At 41.8% G+C, this 22,304-nt stretch overlaps 1 protein-coding gene across 1 annotated transcript in view; it reads left to right on the forward strand.

Annotated features, from left to right (window-relative positions):
• The window catches only part of rab40b (RAB40B, member RAS oncogene family), a 45,365-nt gene extending 36,391 nt beyond the window's left edge, over window positions 1-8,974 (forward strand). The window contains exons 4-6 of the mRNA XM_035792718.2: window positions 6,295-6,372; window positions 6,830-7,052; window positions 7,202-8,974. Of these exons, the coding sequence (XP_035648611.1) occupies window positions 6,295-6,372; window positions 6,830-7,052; window positions 7,202-7,509 (609 nt within the window). The 3' untranslated portion in view covers window positions 7,510-8,974. The remainder of the gene's footprint in view (window positions 1-6,294; window positions 6,373-6,829; window positions 7,053-7,201) is intronic.
• The last annotated feature ends 13,330 nt before the right edge of the window (window positions 8,975-22,304 follow it).

A 22,304-nucleotide genomic window follows, 5' to 3' on the forward strand; every position in this document is an offset into this window, starting at 1 on the left:
AAGAGCCGGAAGCTTCATCAGGATCCGCAGAAGGCGAGTAGGAAAGCTGCCGTTACCGTCAATATTACTCGCCAACATGCAATCATTGGACAATAAATTAGACGAGGTACGAACACGAATATCCTACCAACGGGACATCAAAAACGGTAATATCCTATGTTTCACAGAATCGTGGCTGAATGACGACATGGATATTCAGCTAGCGGGATATACGCTGCACCGGCAGGATAGAACAGCACACTCTGGTAAGACGAGGGGGGGCGGTCTGTGCATATTTGTAAACAACAGCTGGTGCACGATGTCTAAGGAAGTGTCTAGATTTTGCTCGTCTGAAGTAGAGTATATTGTGATAAATTGCAGGCCACACTACTTGCCTAGAGAGTTCTCAGCTATACTTTTATTTACCACCACAGACAGATGCTGGCACTAAGACTGCACTCAGTCAGCTGTATAAGGAAATAAGCAAACAGGAAACCACTCACCCAGAGGCGGTGCTCCTAGTGGCCAGAGACTTTAATGCAGGGAAACTTAAATCAGTTCTACCAAATCTATATCAACATGTTAAATGTGCAACTAGAGGGGAAAAAAATTCTAGATCACCTGTACTCCGCACACAGAGACACGTACAAATGAAGCAGATGCTAAACTACAGGACTGTTTTGCTATCACAGACTAGAACACGTTCCGGGATTCTTCCGATGACATTGAGAAATACACCACATCAGTCACTGGCTTTATCAATAAGTGCATTGAGGACGTCGTCCACACAGTGACTGTACGTACATACCCCAACCAGAAGCCATGGATTAGAGGCAACATTCGCACTGAGCTAAAGGGTAGAGCTGCTGCTTTCAAGATGCGGGACTCTAACCCAGAAGCTTACAAGAAATCCCACTATGCCCTGCGACGAACCATCAAACAGGCAAAGTGTCAATACAGGGCTAAGATTGAATCATACTACACCGGCTCCGACGCTCGTCGGATGTGGCAGGGCTTGCAAACTATTACAGACTACAAAAGGAAGCTCAGCCTCGAGCTGCCCAGTGACACGACACTAGCAGATGAGCTAAATCGCTTCTATGCTCACTTCGAGGCAAGCAACACTGAGGCATGCATGAGAGCATCAGCTGTTCCGGACGACTGTGTGATCACGCTCTCCGTAGCCGACGTGAGTAAGACCTTTAAACGGGTCAACATACAGAAGGCTGCAGGACCAGACGGATTACCAAGACGTGTGCTCCGGGCATGTGCTGACCAACTGGCAGGTGTCTTCACTGACATTTTCGACATGTCCCTGATTGAGGCTGTAATACCAACATGTTTCAAGCAGACCACCATAGTCCCTGTGCCCAAGAACACGAAGAAAACCTGCCTTTAATGACTACAGACCCGTAGCACTCACGTCCGTAGCCATGAAGTGCTTTGAAAGGCTGATCATGGCTCACATCAACACCATTATCCCAGAAACCCTAGACCCACTCCAATTTGCATACCGCCCAAACAGATCCACAGATGATGCAATCTCTATTGCACTCCACACAGCCCTTTCACACCTGGACAAAAGGAACACCTATGTGAGAATGCTATTCATTGACTACAGCTCAACGTTCAACACCATAGTACCCTCAAAGCTCATCACTAAGCTAAGGAACCTGGGACTAAACACCTCACTCTGCAACTGGATCCTCGACTTCCTGACGGGCCGCCCCCAGGTGCTGAGGGTAGGTAGCAACACATCTGCCACGCTGATCCTCAACACTGGAGCTCCCCAGGAGTGCGTGCTCAGTCCCCTCCTGTACTCCCTGTTCACCCACGACTGCATGGCCAGGCACGACCCCAACACCGTCATTAAGTTTGCAGACGACACAACAGTGGTAGGCCTGATCACCGACAACGACGAGACAGCCTATAGGGAGGAGGTCAGAGACCTGATTGAGTGGTGCCAGAATAACAACATATCCCTCAATGTAACCAAGACTAATGAGATGATTGTGGACTACAGGAAAAGGAGCACCGAGCATGCCCCCATTCTCATCGACGGGGCTGTAGTGGAGCAGGTTGAGAGTTTCAAGTTCCTTGGTGTCCACATCACCAACAAACTAGAATGGTCCAAACACACCAAGACAGTCGTGAAGAAGGCACGACAAAGCCTATTCCCCCTCTGGAAACTAAAAAGATTTGGCTTGGGTCCTCAGAAGGTTCTACAGCTGCAACATCGAGAGCATCCTGACCAGTTGCATCACTGCCTGGTACGGCAATTGCTCGGCCTCCGACCGCAAGGCACTTCAGAGGGTAGTGCGTACGGCCCAGTACATCTCTGGGGCAAAGCTGCCTGCCATCCAGGACCTCTACAGCAGGCGGTGTCAGAGGAAGGCACTAAAAATTGTCAAAGACCCCAGCCACCCCAGTCATAGACTGTTCTCTCTACTACCGCATAGCAAGCGGTACCGGAGTGCCAAGTCTAGGACAAAAAGGCTTCTCAACAGTTTTTACCCCCAAGCCATTAGACTCCTGAACAGGTAACCAAATGGTTACCCGGACTATTTGCATTGTGTGCCCCCCCATCCCCTCTTTTACGCTGCTGCTACTCTCTGATTATCTTATATGCATAGTCACTTTAACTATACATTCATGTACATACTACCTCAATTGTCCCGACCAACCAATGCTCCCGCACATTGGCTAACTGGGCTATCTGCATTCTGTCCCACCACCTGCCAACCCCGCTTTTAACGCTGCTGCTTATATGCATAGTCACTTTAACCATACCTACATGTACATACTAAATAAGCCTGACTAACCGGTGTCTGTATGTAGCCTTGCTACTGTTATTTTCAAATGTCTTTTTACTGAATCCCAAACCACGGCTGATCAGCTACTGAGAATTCTCTCCTACTAGGCAATGAATAAAAATGACTTGGTGAATAAAGTTATTATTTTTATGATTGTTACTCATCAGCACATTACTGAGCCCAGACTGGGTGTGACCATTGTGACAATGACACCACCACCATAGTGAGGCAGCAGGCTGTGCTTCTTGAACACTGTCCAGTTCAACTGTGTGTGTGTGTACCGTCTGTATGTATGTGTGGAGTCAGGTCAGGATAAAACATCTCCTCATTGGTTTTTATGAGCATATACCTACGTGGTTGATTGAAAGATGAACTGAGGTCCACGCTCCAGTCCAGTTGGTTGTGGTACTGCACCTTATAGTTGGTTGCCAACCGCCATATAAAGTCCAAAGAAGAAGAAAAAGCCTGAAAGAGGAGAGATTACTAGAAACAAACTATGTTGACTGTTTTATCTGTGGAATAATTGTCGGATTAGTTGACCTTGTGCATTTCAGGTAAAATAACAACCCAATGTTTATATCCCAGGACAAATTAGCTAGCAACAACAAGCTAGCTAGCTAAATTGCCATAAATGTTTAATGCTTTTCAACCTGTCCCCAAATTAATATAATTGGTTCAGAGATTGTTTTGATATTTCAACTGGGGTATCTGGTCTGGGTGGACAAAATCAACGTGGGTGTCTGGTCTGGGTGGACAAAATCAACTTGGGTGTCTGGTCTGGGTGGACAAAATCAACTTGGGTGTCTGGTCTGGGTGGACAAAATCAACTTGGGTGTCTGGTCTGGGTGGACAAAATCAACTTGGGTGTCTGGTCTGGGTGGACAAAATCAACTGGGGTGTCTGGTCTGGGTGGACAAAATCAACTGGGGTGTCTGGTCTGGGTGGACAAAATCAACTGGGGTGTCTGGTCTGGGTGGACAAAATCAACTGGGGTGTCTGGTCTGGGTGGACAAAATCAACTTGCGGGCAATGACGTATGCGGTCGTATGCACGGTCTGGTCAACATGTAACAGTTCTATGGAATGCAAACTGATGGAGAGTTAGCTTGAATCCTCAGTGTTAGCAACTGGCGCCACCAGTGACAGTAAAACTTAATAGTAGTTGGCAGTTGGACAGACTACTCCAGCTAATTGTATTTATACAGGAATGTGCTATTCCCATGAGACTTTCTATAGTTTACACTGTACCCGATTAACTGAACAGTCTGCTTCATTGTCTCTGGTCTCCTGTACAGTAGCCTACTGTACACAATATCACATATTTTACTGTGCATCTCCACTTAGAGAGTGTGTGTTTGTGTTAAAAGGCCCACTTTTTTTCAACTGAAAGATGATGCCCAGAGCTTACCAATGATGTTGCACAATTCAAGTCAATAAGTCACACTTTTAGGCAAAGTATTATACATTTGTGGGAAATCATTTTTTTTCTGTGGTAATGCTGTGTGTTTCCCATATGATATGACATGCTAATACTTTTCAGTCTTATGTTCATTTTCAGGACTGGGTTTTATTTAATTGTTACCACCCACCAGCATGGCATTGTTAATAATCAGAAACACCTGCAAAGTAATTTATGTCTGTAATAAAGCCCTTTTGTGGGGAAAAACTCAATCTGATTTTCTGGGCCAGGCTCCCCAGTAGGTGGGCCTTGCTCCCAAGTGGGTGGGCTATGCCACCCTTGGCTGCGCCCCTGCCCAGTCATGTGAAATCCATAGATTAGAGCCTAATGTATTTATCTCAATTGACTGATTTCCTCCTATGAACTGTGATTCAGTAAAATCGTAAATTGCTGCATGTTGCGTTTATATTTTTGTCCAGTATGAATAGTATACTTGCGTGATATGATTGCATTTTGTAACCCTGCTACCCCCGTCGTCCCAAGAAGAATGATTTTGACCACTAAAGTCTTGTTTCACTGCTTTGGTTGGTGCTAAACCACAAGTGTATATCCTATAATGAACAGGCACCCCTCAAAATATGTTTTTTATTGCAAACAGGATGCGTGTTTTGGATTATGTTCATTCTGTACAGGCTTCCTTATTTTTACTCTGTCATTTAGGTTGGTATTGTGGGTTAACTACAATGTTATTGATCTATCCTCAGCTTCCTCCTATCACAGCCATTAAACTCAGTGACTGTTTTAAAGTCACCATTGGCTTCATGGTGAAATCCCTGAGAAGTTTCCTTCCTCTACGGTAACTGACTTAGGAAGGACACCTATAATCTTTGTAGTGACTTGGTGTATTGAAACACCATCAAAAGTGTAATTAATAACTTCACAATGCTCAATGGGATAGTCAATGTCTGTTTGTTTCTTTTAGTTTTTTTACGCATCTACCAATAGGTGCCCTTCTTTATGAGGCATTGGAAAACCTCCCTGGTCTTTCTGGTTGAATCTGTGTCTGAAATTCACTGCTCGACCGAGGGGCCTTACAGATAATTGAATGTGTGGGGTACAGAGATGATGTAGACATTCAAAAATCATGTTAAACACTATTATTGCAACTTATTATTTGACTTGTTAAGCACATTTTTAGTTGTGAACTTATTTAGGTTTGCCATAACAAAGGGGTTGAATACTTATTGACTCAGCGTTTCATTTTTAATGAATTTGCCGGCATTTATAAAAGTATAATTCCACTTTTACATTATGGGGTATTGTGTGTAGGCCAGTGACACACACTCTCAGTGTAATCCATTCTAATTTCAGGCTGTAACACAACAAAATGTGGAAAAAGTCAAGGGGTGTGAATACTTTCTGAAGGCACTGTATCATGGTCCAAACACACCACACCGTTGTGAAAAGGGCACAACAACACCTCTTCCCCTCAGGAGCCTGAAATTGGCATGTGCCCTCAGATCCTCAAAAGGTTCTACAGCTGCATAATTGAGAGTATCTTGACTGGCTGCATCACAGCTTGGTATGGCAACTGCCTGACATCTGACCGCAAGGCAATACAGAGGGTAATGCGCTCCAGCCACCCAATTCATTTGACTGTTCTCTCTGCTACCGCACAGCAAGTGGTACCGAGGTATCAAGTCTGGAACTAACAGGACCCTGAACAGCCAGCAAGCCATAAGACTGATAAATAGTTAGTCAAATAATTATCCAAATAGCTACCCAGACCCTTTTTGCACTAACTTTGATTCTTCACATACACTACTGCTACTGTTCCTTATCTCTCACTTTATTCCTAGTTATATTACCTCATACCACTGCACATCGACTCAGTGCTGGTACCCCTTGAATATAGCCAAGTTATCGTTACTCATTGTGTATTTATTATTCATTTTATTATTACGTGTTTTACTTTTCTATTATTTCTCTATTTTCTTTCTCTCTGCATTTTTGGGGAGGGCCAATAAGTAAGTATTTCACTGTTAGTCTACACCTGTTGTTTATGAAGCATGTGATGAATAACATTTTTGATTTGATCTCTCAGGGTGTGATCTTGGTCTATGACATCACCAACCGATGGTCGTTTGATGGTATTGACAGATGGATTAAGGAGATAGATGAGGTAAGAGACATCGATCAATCACTCTCTCTCAGAAACAGTGAACCTCAAATGTGACATGGTAAATTGCAGTCTACATCACTGAATCGTTCCTATTGCTCTATGATGTAAGACATGTTGCTCAATTTCTGCTTGTGATAATGACTAAACCTTCTCCAACCCACATCTCTGGCCTTTGCTCCAAAACAACTCACACACTCATTAACTAGCCACACAGTTAGACTTTCAAGATAGCCCATGTTATGTGAATAATATTATTCACCTTCAATTAAAAATAAAATATGCTCAACGATTGATTCTTGACGTCCTTTTTGCCACCTTGGGACCTTCTATTACCACTCCATTATTTGACTTATTACAGGGAAGAACACAATGTAACACATACGCATATACACACCCTTATTATGTACGAACAGAATCTGTACCTCACTACTTTCTGTTCCCCTTCCTGTCTACCCAGCATGCACCGGGAGTGCCTAAGATCCTGGTGGGGAACCGGTTACACCTGGCCTACAAACGCCAGGTGACCACAGAGCAGGCCCAGGTGTACGCCGAGAGGTTAGGGGTCACCTTCTTTGAGGTCAGCCCGCTGTGCAACTTTAATATCACAGAGTCCTTCACAGAGCTGGCCAGGATAGTCTTAATGAGGCATGGCATGGAGAGACTCTGGAGGCCTATCAAAGGTGAGGCAGCATAAACTGAGCCCAGAGCAGCTAGTTCTTACTCTCTCTCACTGTTTTACACAATGGTGCCCTCTCATGGTATAATATTTATATTTGTGAAATATTAAATATTCTGTCTCTCTCACCCCCCTTCTCTCTCTCTCTCTTAGTTTTGAGTCTTCAGGACCTGTGCTGTCGTTCTATCGTGTCCTGCACCCCTGTCCACCTTGTTGACAAGCTTCCTCTCCCCCTGGCTCTCAAGTCCCACCTTAAGTCTTTCTCCATGGCCAACGGCCTCAATGCCCGCATGATGCACGGACGGTCCTACTCCGTCACCACCACTGCTGCCAACACCACCCACATCGCCACCAAGAGGACCGGATGCCAGCTGCTGAAAAAGAAAAAACTCTTCCGTCCTCCGCCGCTCAGCCCGGCAGCCGAACAGAGCTGCACTGGCAAGAGCTGCAAGATCTCCTAGCAACCAGTTGAAACAGGAAGAGGAAGTCCTTGGGGAAGAAGGTTGTCATCACATGAACAGGAAGTTGGTGTTGATCACTAGTGCAGCCAAAGATGGTGGATAAATTAAGATGAACACCGAGGCTGTTTACAGGGACTGGATGTTCTAGGCCTCCATTTGCACAACAGTCTCCCACAGGCACTCACAGGAGCTCCATGGTGGGACAAAGATGGGGAAGGAACATTTCACACTCAGAGATTTTGGATTAGTGCTATGGGTCACTGACCGTGGAACCAGAAGGAAGTTTTGATGCCAGATCATATGTGAGCCATATGACTATATTTCAATTACTTTTTAAATTAATTTGGTCATTTGTATTTCACCGGCCTGAACTACAATATAATGTATTTTGTAACAAGATACTTTCGAGACCTGTAATTTGTATTTTCAAAATACAAAATAAATTTCTATACCATTTTTTTTATAGTGGTTCACAATTTTGTGGCCTCCTTTCACCTGCATTTGTATCAGAAGTCTGATGGCAGTATGGTGTGATAAGAGTATTATTATTATTGGGTATTATTCTAATGAGCTCCGTCCCTGAAACGAGGCCAATAATAATAATAATACCCGGTGTACTTTGCAATTGTTTATTTTTACATTTACATTTTGGTCATTTAGCATTCAACTAAGGTAGATAAACAACCACATATCACATCAATGGTAAAAGTTTTCTTTTTGTTACAGTTACTGAGAATGTTGTTGTAGTGAAGGCGTATACTTGCAAATATATTTTGTATTTTAGTTTGATACATTGGTCTTTAGAGTATCTTGTATTTAGAACAATAAACATTTGATGTATCTTTTGCCCATCTCTGATTTTGCATAATATGTTTCCAGAAAAACGATGAACATATGTACTATGTAAAAAATACAGTACTAAATAGTACTATTGTGTACAATATTTGTGGATGATCTGTGGTCCTCTTTGCACTGTTTTCTCAACCACTGCAATCAATGACACAAAGCATTCAAATTAGTTTTAATCCTGTAGTCTAATTTAACGATGAAAGAAATGTTACTGGACTGGTCTTATAAATGGTATACTACACACCTCTGCCTTTAAAAACATACTGGACAAAGCCTTTTTAAGATCTAGCTACTTGTTTTACACATACTTTTTACAGCAAAATACTATTTTTGCCGAAGTCATCTGGAACTTCAAGTCTGCAATTCTATGGAGAAACCATTTGTGTAGTGAATTTGTATGATATGTACAGTTATGACAATGTTGTTTGATACAATGTATTTTTTCTGTTATTTGGGTTTGTATTCATTTCCAAGTGTACAGTGACAGAGATTATACTATTTCAGATAGTGACACCAACACCAAAGACTTAGTAGACTGAGGACGTTACTGAACGAACAAGGGTTTTGTACAGTAAATATCACCACACGGATTTACAATAAACTTCACAAACAGGAACTGTCTTCTCTGCTCAGATAGTAATAATAAAAATACAAATAATTGATAGCATTTATATTACACTTTTCCACATGCTCAATGCGCTGTAAGGAGGGAAACTCACCTCATCTCACTTGATCATGTTTTTACCCACATGTCCCTGATGAAAACCTGAAAACAAAGGGTGCATTCCATGTCACCCACTAGCTTTACTAGAGAGTGCTTTACAAAGGAGGAGGTATGAGTATTTTTACATACTGTATCTAATGAAGACCTTTATGGTCTCGTGGCTGTTTGCAAATGAGGTGTGACAGGCTCAGCCATAGAGCAAAAGAACAGGTACTGTAAATACATTGCTTTTAACATCTATCAGAAATGCTGAGAAATTGACCCATGGAAAGCTTTCCTGATTATTTTGGTCTTGTCTGTACTCTGGTCTCTTTGGTTATGTGTTGTTCTTCAATGAGAGTGTCAACAAGAGGATCAGCATTCGGTAAGTCCTCATCATAGATCCAGAGTTTCAGAAGACCTTTATTACCGACATACTGTCTACCTGGACAGAGACCAGCTCAGTAGTGTTAGTGAATGGAACCGATTGGCCCATTTCAACAACCCCTTTAGTTTCATGGGTTACAACTACTTAGGTAATCTCTCTCGCTCTCTCTCTTTGATTGTGTGTACACATAATAAATGTTATGACAATTTGCTTCGGAAAAATATACGATTTCTAAGTGGCCAATGACACTGGGCGAGTGGATGGCAGCAATTAGACTTGTTCTTTACGCGCCTCAAACTAGGCAATAGGGGTTACCTTGAATAAATGCATGTTTATCCGTAATGTTGACAAGCAATCTCCTGTATCTTGTTTGACGTTTCTTTAGTTTTCTTGCATTTGTTTGCAATAGTTTGATTGTGGTAAGAACCATGAGCTCTCCCACCATCCACACCATACGTTCAAACAGCTGCGTGTTTATAGATCACATGATGTGTGTTTACCACCATTTGTCTGCCCCTAGTGGTCTGGAGTGTAATTCCCGAATATTACCATAATATAACATCAACCCAAATTGGCTCCAACACTATATGTGTTTCTGTGAATATATCCAGTACCGTGTGTTATACTGTGTTTATAATGTATACCTCTGTATTTATGTGTCGTTTTAAAGGCAGCAGTGGATTTGATCCCGAAGCCAGCGAGTCACCAGCTCCTGCCTGACCCTGTACCCATGGCAGCAGGAGGTGGACGGGGTGTGTATACAGTTCCTTCAGAAAGTATTCACATCCTTTGACATTTTCCATATTTTGTTGTGTTACAGTCTGAATTGAACATTTATTACATTTTGATTTTGTGTCACTGGCCTTACACACAATACTCCATAATTATGTTTTTAGAAACTATTACAAATGAATTAAAAATGAAAAGATGAAATGTCTTGAGTTAATACGTATTCAACCCCCTTGTTATGGCAAGCCTAAATAAGTTCAGGAGTAAATAAATAAGTAACTGCCATATAGCAGTTCTACAACATACTGCCAAAATAAAGGAAATACTTGAGTAAATGAGGGATCCAAAGAATATTGAAAGTAGATGCTTCTACACAGGTGTGTTTCCTGAGTTAATTAAGCAATTAACATACCATCATGCTTAGGGTCATGTATAAAAATGCTGGCAGGTCATTATTTTGTCTACCATAGATATGCCCCAATAGAATGACGATGCTCCCATCCACAGGAGACGCGAGTGGTCACTGAATGGTTTGATGAGCATGGAAACGATGTAAACCATATGTCATGGCCGTCGCAGTCACCAGATCTCAACCCAATTGAACACTTATGGGAGATTCTGGAGCGGCGCCTGAGACAGTGATTTCAACCACCATCAACAAAACAACAAATTATGGAATTTCTCATGGAAGAATGGTGTCACATCCCTCCAATAGAGTGCCTGACACTTGTAGAATCTATGCCAAGCTGCATTAACACACTATGTTGGTGTTTCCTTTATTTTGGCAGTTATCTGTATCATATTTAGTGGTGGACAAAGTACTCAATTGTCATACTTGAGTAGAAGTTAAGATACATTAATAGAAAATGACTCAAGTAAAAGTCACCCAGTAAAATACTACTTGAGTAAATGTCCAAACGTATCTGGTTTTAAATGTACAGTGGTGGAAAAAGTTGTCGAAATTGATTTTTTTGTTGTTGAAATTGTCATACTTGAGTAAAAATACAAAGTAAAAGTAAATGCTATACATCAAATTCCTTTTATTAAGCAAACTAGACAGCACATTATTTTGGGGGGGACAGACAGACAGGGGCAGACTCCTACACTCAGACATAATTTACAAATTGCGTTTTTGTGAGTCTAACAGATCCAGTAGAGATGCCAAAGCGTTATATTGACAGGTTTATGAATAATTCTGTCTTGCTTGAGCATTAGAAATGTAACAAGTACTTTTTGGTGTCATGGAAAATGTACGGGAGTAAAAAGTACATATTTGATTTAGAAATGTAGTAGAGTAAAAGTAAAAGTTGTCAAAAATATAAATAGTAAAGTCCAGATACCCCCCCAAAATACTTAAGTAGTATTTAAAAGTATTTCTTACTTAAGTACTTCACATCACTGATCATACTATTCTCTGTATATGAGAATATATTATTACCTGAGAATACATTATCATATTTTGTTGTTCTATCGGGCTAAGATTGGATCCTATAATACTAAAAAATATTCCTGTCTTTTCGCTCAACCGGGTGCAGCACCTTGGACTACAAGAAGTACCCAAACTTCTACAACTACAACAAACACCACTCACCAATGGTATTCTTCACCAATCACGATTATATACAGGAGATGAATATATGGACGACAAATTATGACAACAAATTATGACAACAAATTAATCAAACTGTACCTGGAAAAATGCCATGTATTTCACATCTGAAGATGTGATCTCATGTGATTGTCACACCCTGACCTTAGAGAGCCTTTTTATTTCTCTATTTGGTTAGGTCAGGGTGTGATTTGGGTGGGCATTCTAGTTTTCTATTTCTTTGTTGGGCGGGTATGGTTCCCAATCAGAGGCAGCTGTCTATCGTTGTCTCCGATTAGGAATCATACTTAGACAGCCTGTTTTCCACCCTAGTTTGTGGGATCTTGTTTTTGCACAGTTGCTGTATAGCCCTGCAGAACTTTACGTTTGTTTATATTTTGTAGTTTTGTCGGTGTTTCAGTATAAAATTATCATGAACACTTTCCACGCTGAGCTTTGGTCTCATTCATTCAACGACGAGCGTAACAGTGATCACGTGATTTAATGTGAAGTTAATGTGATAACATTTGACAACATGTGAAGTGACATGTGATGACAATATATGAAACGTGACATGTGGACATGTGAAATAAATGTCATTTAGAATATTTTACTTTGAAAAGCACAATTGACATTAATTCAATTTAAACAGTCGTGTGTCACGGTTTTCTAATGGTGAAGGAGAGTCGGACCAAACTGCAGCGTGTCGATTGCGATCCATGTTTATTTAAACAAACGTAAACACGAACACTACAAAACAATAAACTAAACGAAACGAAAACAGCCTATACATGTGTCAACTAACACCAAACAAGGACATCAAGACACTCAGGACAATCACCCACAATACAACCAAAGAATATGGCTGCCTAAATATGGCTCCCAATCAGAGACAACGATAAACACCTGCCTCTGATTGAGAACCACTTCAGACAGCCATAGACTCTCCTAGAACACCCCACTAAGCTACAATCCCACTAAGCTACACACCACATACAAAAACCCATGTCACACCCTGGCCTGACCAAATACATAAAGAAAAACACAAAATACTTTGACCAGGGCGTGACAGTCGTGGTTCCCTGCAGGTTTTATTTAGTTCCCGGTTTGATCCATCGATTTCCCCCAGTACGTTTTAGGACATTCTTAGAACATTGTGTCAAGGTCCCCTAGAGGTTTTTTTCTTGAGGTGAAAATACAGTAAATCAAATGTATTTATACAGCCCTTCTTACATCAGCTGATATTTCAAAGTGCTGTACAGAAACCCAGCCTAAAACCACAAACAGCAAGCAATGCAGGTGTAGAAGCACGGTGGCTAGGAAAAACTCCCTAGAAAGGCCAAAACCTAGGAAGAAACCTAGAGAGGAACCAGGCTATGAGGGGTGGCCAGTCCTCTTCTGGCTCTGCCGGGTGGAGATTATAACAGTGCAAGGCCAAGATGTTCAAATGTTCATAGATGACCAGCAGGGTCAGATAATAATAATCACATTAGTTGTCGAGGTTGCAACAAGTCAGCACATCAGAATATCAGTTGAATATCCAACCTGAAAATATCTTTACCTCGGAAGCTATCCTCACCATAAGGCGATCGTTCTGTATATTATGAGTACAGCGACTGCAATTAGGAGGCATAATGTTAATGTTACTAACGTCACTTAGCTTTGGCTGGTGGAGGTCCTGACGAACCACGTCCAGATAAAGCATCCGGGGTGAAAAAGTTGAATGAAAAAAGTTGAACAAGGGAAAAAATAAAAATATAAAATGGTAATTAAAAAGTTAACTGTGTAGTTGGCAGGTAGCAAAGTAAGGTAAACGTGTTGCTCTTCCCTCCTCCAGACCAGGTGGGCAGAGACTTGTGCCTGCTCCTCTTCCTGCTCCACACATCCATACACTCTCACAAATAAGAGTACGGTTACAGTACAGTGTTGTTCCCTGGTGTACAAAAAGGTGAAATGCACACATAAGGTACCGTTAGAGGTACACATAGGAACTCACATGGTACTGGTCTGTACCAGCTGGGTGCATTCGCATGCTTTGAAAGCGTTCGAAGACACCACTTGGCTAATGGCCAATAAGCTGAGTCAACCATAAAGTAAAAGTACAGCTATCATGCTTGTAAACAATTTATACCATTCAAAAACACATTAATAGATTGCTTTTTATAAATAGTGTTTTGTTGTTACATTTAACTGCCAAAAATGCTGTTATCTAAGTCATTTCCTTAGTGATGTCAGGAGGTCAGCATGTGGGAGATGCAGCACAACTGCTTCACAGCTCATTACTGACACATTCACTTACAAAATTTGCAGAGCAGACAGTGTCAAAGGAGATGCTCTACTTACATCGGCATAACCATTAAACACTTAAATTGCTACAACACTTCCACTGATGACTGGCACAAATACACATATTTGACCACACCCCCTATATTCCCATAACAACCCACTATTACCTTGCCCCCACCTATCAAAGCAGTACCTTTATATTCAAAATATTGGGTAGAAAAATGTCCCATTATACCTATAAGGTACCGAACTGTATCATGTGAGTTAATATATGTGTAGCTGTGAAGTGTACCTTTGACCTTTGTGTACCCCGGGTAATAACCGGTAGTTATTAAGTAGCATTAATTTGGTGGCACTGCAGAAACATCAATACACTTTCAACCAAGAGGTAGCTAGGCTGGGTTTCTGTACAGCACTTTGATATACTGTATCAGCTGATGTAAGGAGGGCTATATAAATTAATTTGATTTAATTTGATATTCGCCTGTATTTTTCCTTACATCCACCAAGAGCAGTTAGGGACCGTTAACGTAGTGACAAATCACATTTTTCAAATTTCAATAGCTCTTTAACCATTACTCCTAAAACTTTCAAAACTGGTTGTAGCTAACCCGATGGCATAGACACACATTGCACACACTTATTTTTACATCTCCCACTACATTTTTGAATTTCAATTGCTCTTTTGTAATGTGACCTACTGACTTCAAACAAGATTCAGAATATCCACTGACTACCCTTCTATATTGTACACCCTTCAGTTTGTCCGTTTTAATCTCACATGTTTTTACATGAATTTTTCCAAATGTAAAACTTCAATAGCTCCTTGGTCATGTGACCTACTGGACTCAAACAAACTTTAGAATGTCCACAGACCAGCCTTATATATTGCACACTCTTATTTGTGTATTGTAAAATCAAGCGGTGTAACGTACATTTTTCATAGTTTTAAATTCCAATAGCTCCTTGGTCATGTGACCTACTGACTTCAAACAAGGTGCATAATGTGCATAATGTCCACTGACTACCCTTCTATGTTGCACACCCTTTAGTTTGTCCATTTTAATCTCACACGTTTTTACATTAATTTTCCAAATTTCAATAGCTCCTTGGTCATGTGACCTACTGACTTCAAACAAGGTTCAGCATGTCCACTCAGTGGGCCTACACATTGCACACCCTTTAGTTTGTCCATTTTTATCTCACAAGATTTTACATGAATTTTTCCATATTTAAAATTTCAATAGCTCCTTGCTCAGAAATTCATACAGTATGAAGGATGAACATAGAAGTACATTAGATGTGCACCTAACCAAGTCTAAGGACACGTAATATCATTATGTAGTCAACTGGAATTGTAGTTGAACTTTTATTTATTTTTATTTTTTATTTCACCTTTATTTAACCAGGTAGGCAAGTTGAGAACAAGTTCTCATTTGCAACTGCGACCTGGCCAATATAAAGCAAAGCAGTGTGACACAGACAACAACACAGAGTTACACATAGAGTTAATAATAAACAAGCTAATAACACAATACACAAATCAATGACACGGTAGAAAAAATAAAGTCTATATACAGTGTGTGCAAAAGGCTTGAGGAGGTAGGCAATAAATAGGCCATAGGAGTGAGTAATTACAATTTAGCAGATTAACACTGGAGTGATAAATCAGCAGATGATGATGTGCAAGTAGAGATACTGGTGTGCAAAAGCAGAAAAGTAGAAAAGTAAATAAAATAAAAACAGTATGGAGATCAGGTAGATAGATTGGGTGGGCTATTTACAGATGGACAATGTACAGCTGCAGTGATCGGTTAGCTGCTCAGATAGTTGATGTTTAAAGTTGGTGAGGGAAATAAAAGTCTCCAACTTCAGCAATGTTTGCAATTCGTTCCAGTCACTGGCAGCAGAGAACTGGAAGGAAAGGCGGCCAAATGAGGTGTTGGCTTTGGGGATGATCCGTGAGATATACCTGCTGGAACGTGTGCTACGGGTGGGTGTTGTTATCGTGACCAATGAACTGAGATAAGGCGGAGCTTTACCTATCATAGACTTATAGATGACCTGGAGCCAGAGGGTCTGGCGACAAATATGTAGCGTGGGCCAGCCGACTAGAGTATATAGGTCGCAGTGGTGGGTGGTATAAGGTGATTTGGTAACAAAACAGATGGCACTGTGATAGACTGCATCCAGTTTGCTGAGTAGAGTGTTGGAAGCTATTTTGTAGATGACATCGCCAAAGTCGAGGATCGGTAGGATAGTCAGTTTTACTAGAGTAAGTTTGGCGACGTGAGTGAAGGAGGCTTTGTTGCAAAATAGAATGCCGATTCTAGATTTGATTTTTGATTGGAGATGTTTAATATGAGTCTGGAAGGAGAGTTTACAGTCTAACCAGACACCTAGGTATTTATAGATGTCCACATATTCTAGATTGGAACCGTCCAAGGTGGTGATGCTAGTCGGGCGGGCGGGTCGGGCAGCGAACGGTTGAAAAGCATACATTTGGTATTACTAGCGTTTAAGAACAGTTGGAGGCCACGGAAGGAGTGTTGTATGGCATTGAAGCTCGTTTGGAGGTTAGTTAGCACAGTGTCCAAGGAAGGGCCAGAGGTATATAGAATGGTGTCGTCTGCGTAGAGACTGCCAGAGGTCTGGACAACATGCCCTCCGATTTGACACACTGAACTCTGTCTGCAAAGTAGTTGGCGAACCAGGTGAGGCAATCATTAGAAAAACCAAGGCGATTGAGTCTGCCGATAAGAATACGATGATTGACAGAGTCGAAAGCCTTGGCCAGGTCGATGAAGACGGCTGCACAGTACTGTCTTTTATCGATGGCGGTTATGATATCGTTTAGTACCTTGAGCGTGGCTGAGGTGCACCTGTGACCGGCTCGGAAGCAGGATTCCAGAGCGGAGAAGGTACGGTGGGATTCGAAATGGTCAGTGATCAGTTTATTAACTTGGCTTTCGAAGACTTTAGATAGGCAGGGCAGGATGGACATAGGTCTGTAACAGTTTGGGTCTTGGGTGTCTCCCCCTTTGAAGAAGGGGATGACCGCAGCAGCTTTCCAATCTTTAGGGATCCTGGACGATACGAAAGAGAGGTTGAACAGGCTGGTAATAGGGGTTGCAACAATTGCGGCGGATTGTTTTAGAAAGAGAGGGTCCAGAATGTCTAGCCCAGCTGATTTGTATGGGTCCAGGATTTGCAGCTATTTCAGAACATCTGCTGTCTGGATTTGGGTGAAGGAGAAGCTGGGGAGGCTTGGGCGAGTAGCTGCGGGGGGAGGGAGCTGTTGGCCGGGGTTGGAGTAGCCAGGAGGCAGGCATGGCCAGCCATTGAGAAATGCTTATTGAAATTATCGATTATCATGGATTTATCAGTGGTGACTGTGTTACCTAGCCTCAGTGCAGTGGGCAGCTGGGAGGAGGTGCTCTTGTTCTCTATGGACTTTACAGTGTCCCAAAACTTTTTGGAGTTAGAGCTACAGGATGCAAATTTCTGCTTGAAAAAGCTCGTCTTTGCCTTCCTGACTGACTGCGTGTATTGGTTCCTGACTTCCCTGAACAGTTGCATATCATGGGGACTATTCGATGCTATTGCAGTGCGCCACAGAATGTTTTTTTGCTGGTCAAGGGCAGCCAGGTCTGGAGTGAACCAAGGGCTATATCTGTTCTTAGTTCTGCATTATTTGAACAGGGCTTGCTTATCTAAGATGGTGAGGAAATTACATTTAAAGAATGACCAGGCATCCTCGACTGACGGGATGAGGTCGATATCCCTCCAGGATACCCGGGCCAGGTCGATTAGAAAGGCCTGCTGGCAGAAGTGTTTTAGGGAGCGCTTGACAGTGATGAGGGGTGGTCGTTTGACCGCAGACCCATAGTGGATACAGGCAATGAGGCAGTGATTGCTGAGATCCTGATTGAAAACAGCGGAGGTGTATTTGGAGGGCAAGTTGGTCAGGATAATGGCTATGAGGGTGCCCATGTTAATGGATTTAGGGTTGTACCTGGTGGGTTCCTTGATGATTTGTGTGAGATTGAGGGCATCTAGCTTAGATTGTAGGACTGCCGGGGTGTTAAGCATATCCCAGTTTAGGTCACCTAACAGAACGAACTCTGAAGATAGATGGGGAGCGATCAATTCACAAATGGTGTCCAGGGCACAGCTGGGAGCAGAGGGGGGTTGATAGCAGGCAGCAACAGTGAGAGACTTATTTCTGGAGAGGTTAATTTTTTAAATAAAAAGTTCAAACTGTTTGGGTATAGACCTGGAAAGTATGACAGAGCTTTGCAAGCTATCTCTGCAGTAGATTGCAACTCCTCCCCCTTTGGCAGTTCTATCTTGACGGAAAATGTTGTAGCTGGGTTTGGAAATCTCAGAATTGTTGGTGGCCTTCCTAATCCAGGATTCAGACACAGCAAGGATATCAGGGTTGGCGGAGTGTGCTAAAGCAGTGAGTAAAACAAACTTAGGGAGGAGGCTTCTGATGTTGACATGCATGAAACCAAGGCTTTTTCGATCACAGAAGTCAACAGAGGAGGAGTAGGATGAGGGTATGGCTAAAGACTATCAGAACTGGTCGCCTAGAGCGTGATGGACAAAGAATAAAAGGAGCAGATTTCTGGGCATGGTAGAATAGATTCAGGGCATAATGTGCAGACAGGGGTATGGTGGGGTGCGGGTACAGCGAAGGTAAGCCCAGGCACTGAGTGACGATAAGAGAGGTTGTATCTCTGGATAAGCTGGTTATAATGGGTGAGGTCACCGCATGTGTAGGGGGTGGGACAAAGGAGGTATCAGAGGTATAATGAGTGGAACTAGGGGCGCCACAGTAAACTAAAACAATGATAACTAACCTAAACAACAGTATACAAGGCATATTGACATATGAGAGAGACATACAGCGAGGCATAAAGTAATCACAGGTGTTGATTTGGAGAGCTAACTAAGACAACAACGGGTGAGACAACAACAGCTAATCAGCAAAAAGGTCAAATGGCGATGACTGGGCAGAGAGGGTCGGTTAACTACACACAGAGAGTTCACACCTGAGTTCGCGGCTGGGGCCGACAGATAAAGAAAAAAATATATATATATACAGTGCCTTGCGAAAGTATTCGGCCCCCTTGAACTTTGCGACCTTTTGCCACATTTCAGGCTTCAAACATAAAGATATAAAACTGTATTTCTTTGTGTCCTATGGACAGAGTCTCCCACCTTTTAACGGACCTCTGAGACTATCACAGTGCAGGTGCATTTATACGGAGACTTGATTACACACAGGTGGATTGTATTTATCATCATTAGTCATTTAGGTCAACATTGGATCATTCAGAGATCCTCACTGAACTTCTGGAGAGAGTTTGCTGCACTGAAAGTAAAGGGGCTGAATAATTTTGCACGTCCAATTTTTCAGTTTTTGATTTGTTAAAAAAGTTTGAAATATCCAATAAATGTCGTTCCACTTCATGATTGTGTCCCACTTTTTGTTGATTCTTCACAAAACAATACAGTTTTATATCTTTATGTTTGAAGCCTGAAATGTGGCAAAAGGTCGCAAAGTTCAAGGGGGCCGAATATATAAATATATAAAGTGCAAGGCACTGTATATAAATAAACAAACAGAATAGAGTACCGTGATTAATGGACAGTCCAGCGGGCATCAGCTATGTAGCCAAGTGATCATAGGGTCCAGGGGGCAGCAATAGAAGGAACAGGGAAGCCGCGGAGTAGTCGCTACCACGCTATCACGCGGCGTTTAAAGATAGTAGCACGGGGCTAGTAGAAGCGTCTGCTCCGACGTCCGACGGAGGCCGGTTGAAGGCACAGCGGATGGAGTATTTGTCGTCCAGACCTGCCGTGGTGGTGCGGCGGAGTGCAGTGTCGACTAACGATCCAAGCCAGATGGCGAAAGAGGTATTGTAGTTGTAGTAATTTAGTTTTCTATCCGGGAGATACGCCTGGCTCACGGCTAACTGAATGTTTCTGATGATGTACACTATGTATGGCCTTTATTCTGTCACTTTAAAGTAAATAGTGAAGATGTGACATCATGTAAACACAGTATTGTCAGCAATAACACACTTTTTTGACAAAATAACACCTTATGTATGATACTTAATGCGTTTATTTTCAGCAAACTTAACATGCGTAAATATTTGTATGAAGATAACAAGATTCAACAACTGAGATATAAACCGAACAAGTTCCACAGACATGTGACTAACAGAAACGGAATAATGTGTCCCTGAACAAAGGGGGAGTCAAAATCAAAAGTAACAGTCAGTATCTGGTGTGATCACCAGCTGTACTGCAGTGCATCTCCTCCTCATGGACTGCACCAGATCTGCCAGTTCTTGCTGTGAGATATTACCCCACTCTTCCACCAAGGCACCTGCAAGTTTCTGGGGGGAATAGCCCTAGCCCTAGCCCTCACCCTCCGATCCAACAGGTCCCAGAGGTGCTTAATGGGATTGCTGGCCATGACAGAACACTGACATTCCTGTCTTGCAGGAAATCAGGCAAAGAACAAGCAGTATGGCTGGTGGCATTGTCATGCTGGAGGGTCATGTCAGGTTGAGCCTGCGGGAAGGGTACCACATGAGGGAGGAGGATGTCTTCCCTATAACACACAGCGTTGAGATTGCCTGCAATGACAACAAGCTCAGTCCGATGATGCTGTGACACACCGCCTCAGACCATGACGGACCCTCCACCTCCAAATCGATCCCGCTCTAGAGTACAGGCCTCTGTGTAACGCTCATTCCTTTGACGATAAACGCAAATTGCAATTTATTGCTCTGGCCACATCTGCAGTCCTCATGCCTCCTTGCAGCATGCCTAAGGCACGTTCACGCAGATGAGCAGGGACCCCAGGCATTTTTATTTTGGTGTTTTTCAGAGTCAGTAGAAAGACCTCTTTAGTGTCCTAAGTTTTCATAACTGTGACCTAATTGCCTACCGTCTGTAAGCTGTTATTGTCTTACTGACCGTTCCACAGGTGCATGTTCATTAATTGTTTATGGTTCATTGAACAAGCATGGGAAACAGTGTTTAAACCCTTTACAATGAAGCTCTGTGAAGTTATTTGGATTTTTACAAATGATCTTTGAACGACAGGGTCCTGAAAAAGGGACGTTTCTTTTTTTGATGAATTTATATAGAAAAACTCTAATACATTATCCTATTACTGTAAAAATGTATCTTATAATGACCATAACATTTACCCCAAAATTAATAGCAATGGATAACAGTGTAGTTTCATGTTATCACATGTTGAACCACATGATTTCACATGTGAAACATGAAATTTCACAAGGGAAATCATGTAAAAACCTGTTTCAACACTTCACCAGACATTTCAGATGTGAAAACACATTTTTGGAACACTTCACATGATATTTCACGTGTGAAAAAGTGTTTTTGGAACACTTTACATGTGACATTTCACATGTGGTGAACGCGTCTGCTTTTGAAGCACTTTACATGTTTTTAAAATGTGCAATTCCATGTTATCGCTGTTCAGCTAAAATATTACTCCACCTGTGATTTGAACTCACTCACAACCTCTGGATTTGACGCATGCTGATCTTTCTGCAGCACCACAAAGCCTTTAGCAGTCCTTTAAACATTCATTATCTATAATACATCTCTGCACTTATCAGAAGCCATCTGCACTGCTATTTTAGCTATCAGTAATTCTGACTATTCCCTCGTCATTGATTTAATTGACTTATTTCAGAAATTTCAGGGTTTGCTGTACAGGTGTCTAATGTTGGTGTGACATATTATTCTGTTTTAATGATACTCCTGAATCACTATGATAAATATAATAGTTTTTCTTGTGTATTTTTTAACAAAGCTGAGATTTACTTTGAAGTCTAAAGTGTAGGAATATAGGTGAAATCAGTAACTGACAGATATGGTGGCATAGCAAGAATATTGGCACGAGGTGAACCAAGAGGTTGTGAGTTCAAACCCAAAGTAAAGACATGTTGAATAATAATTACTGTATAAACATACACAATGTAAGTTGAAAGCACCGTGTATATAGCCTTGTTATGTATTGTGTTACATTGATTAGATTTTTTAAACTTTAGGTTATTTAGTAAATATTTTATCAACTCTATTTCTCTAACTGCATTGTTGTTTAAGGGCTTGTAAGAAAGCTTTCACGGGAAGGTCTGCATCTGCTGTCTTTGGCACATGTGACAAATCAAATCTGATTTGATTTGATCACAACT

The sequence above is a fragment of the Oncorhynchus keta genome, chromosome 2 (genome assembly GCF_023373465.1).
Source record: "Oncorhynchus keta strain PuntledgeMale-10-30-2019 chromosome 2, Oket_V2, whole genome shotgun sequence".
Taxonomy (NCBI): Eukaryota; Metazoa; Chordata; class Actinopteri; order Salmoniformes; family Salmonidae; genus Oncorhynchus; species Oncorhynchus keta.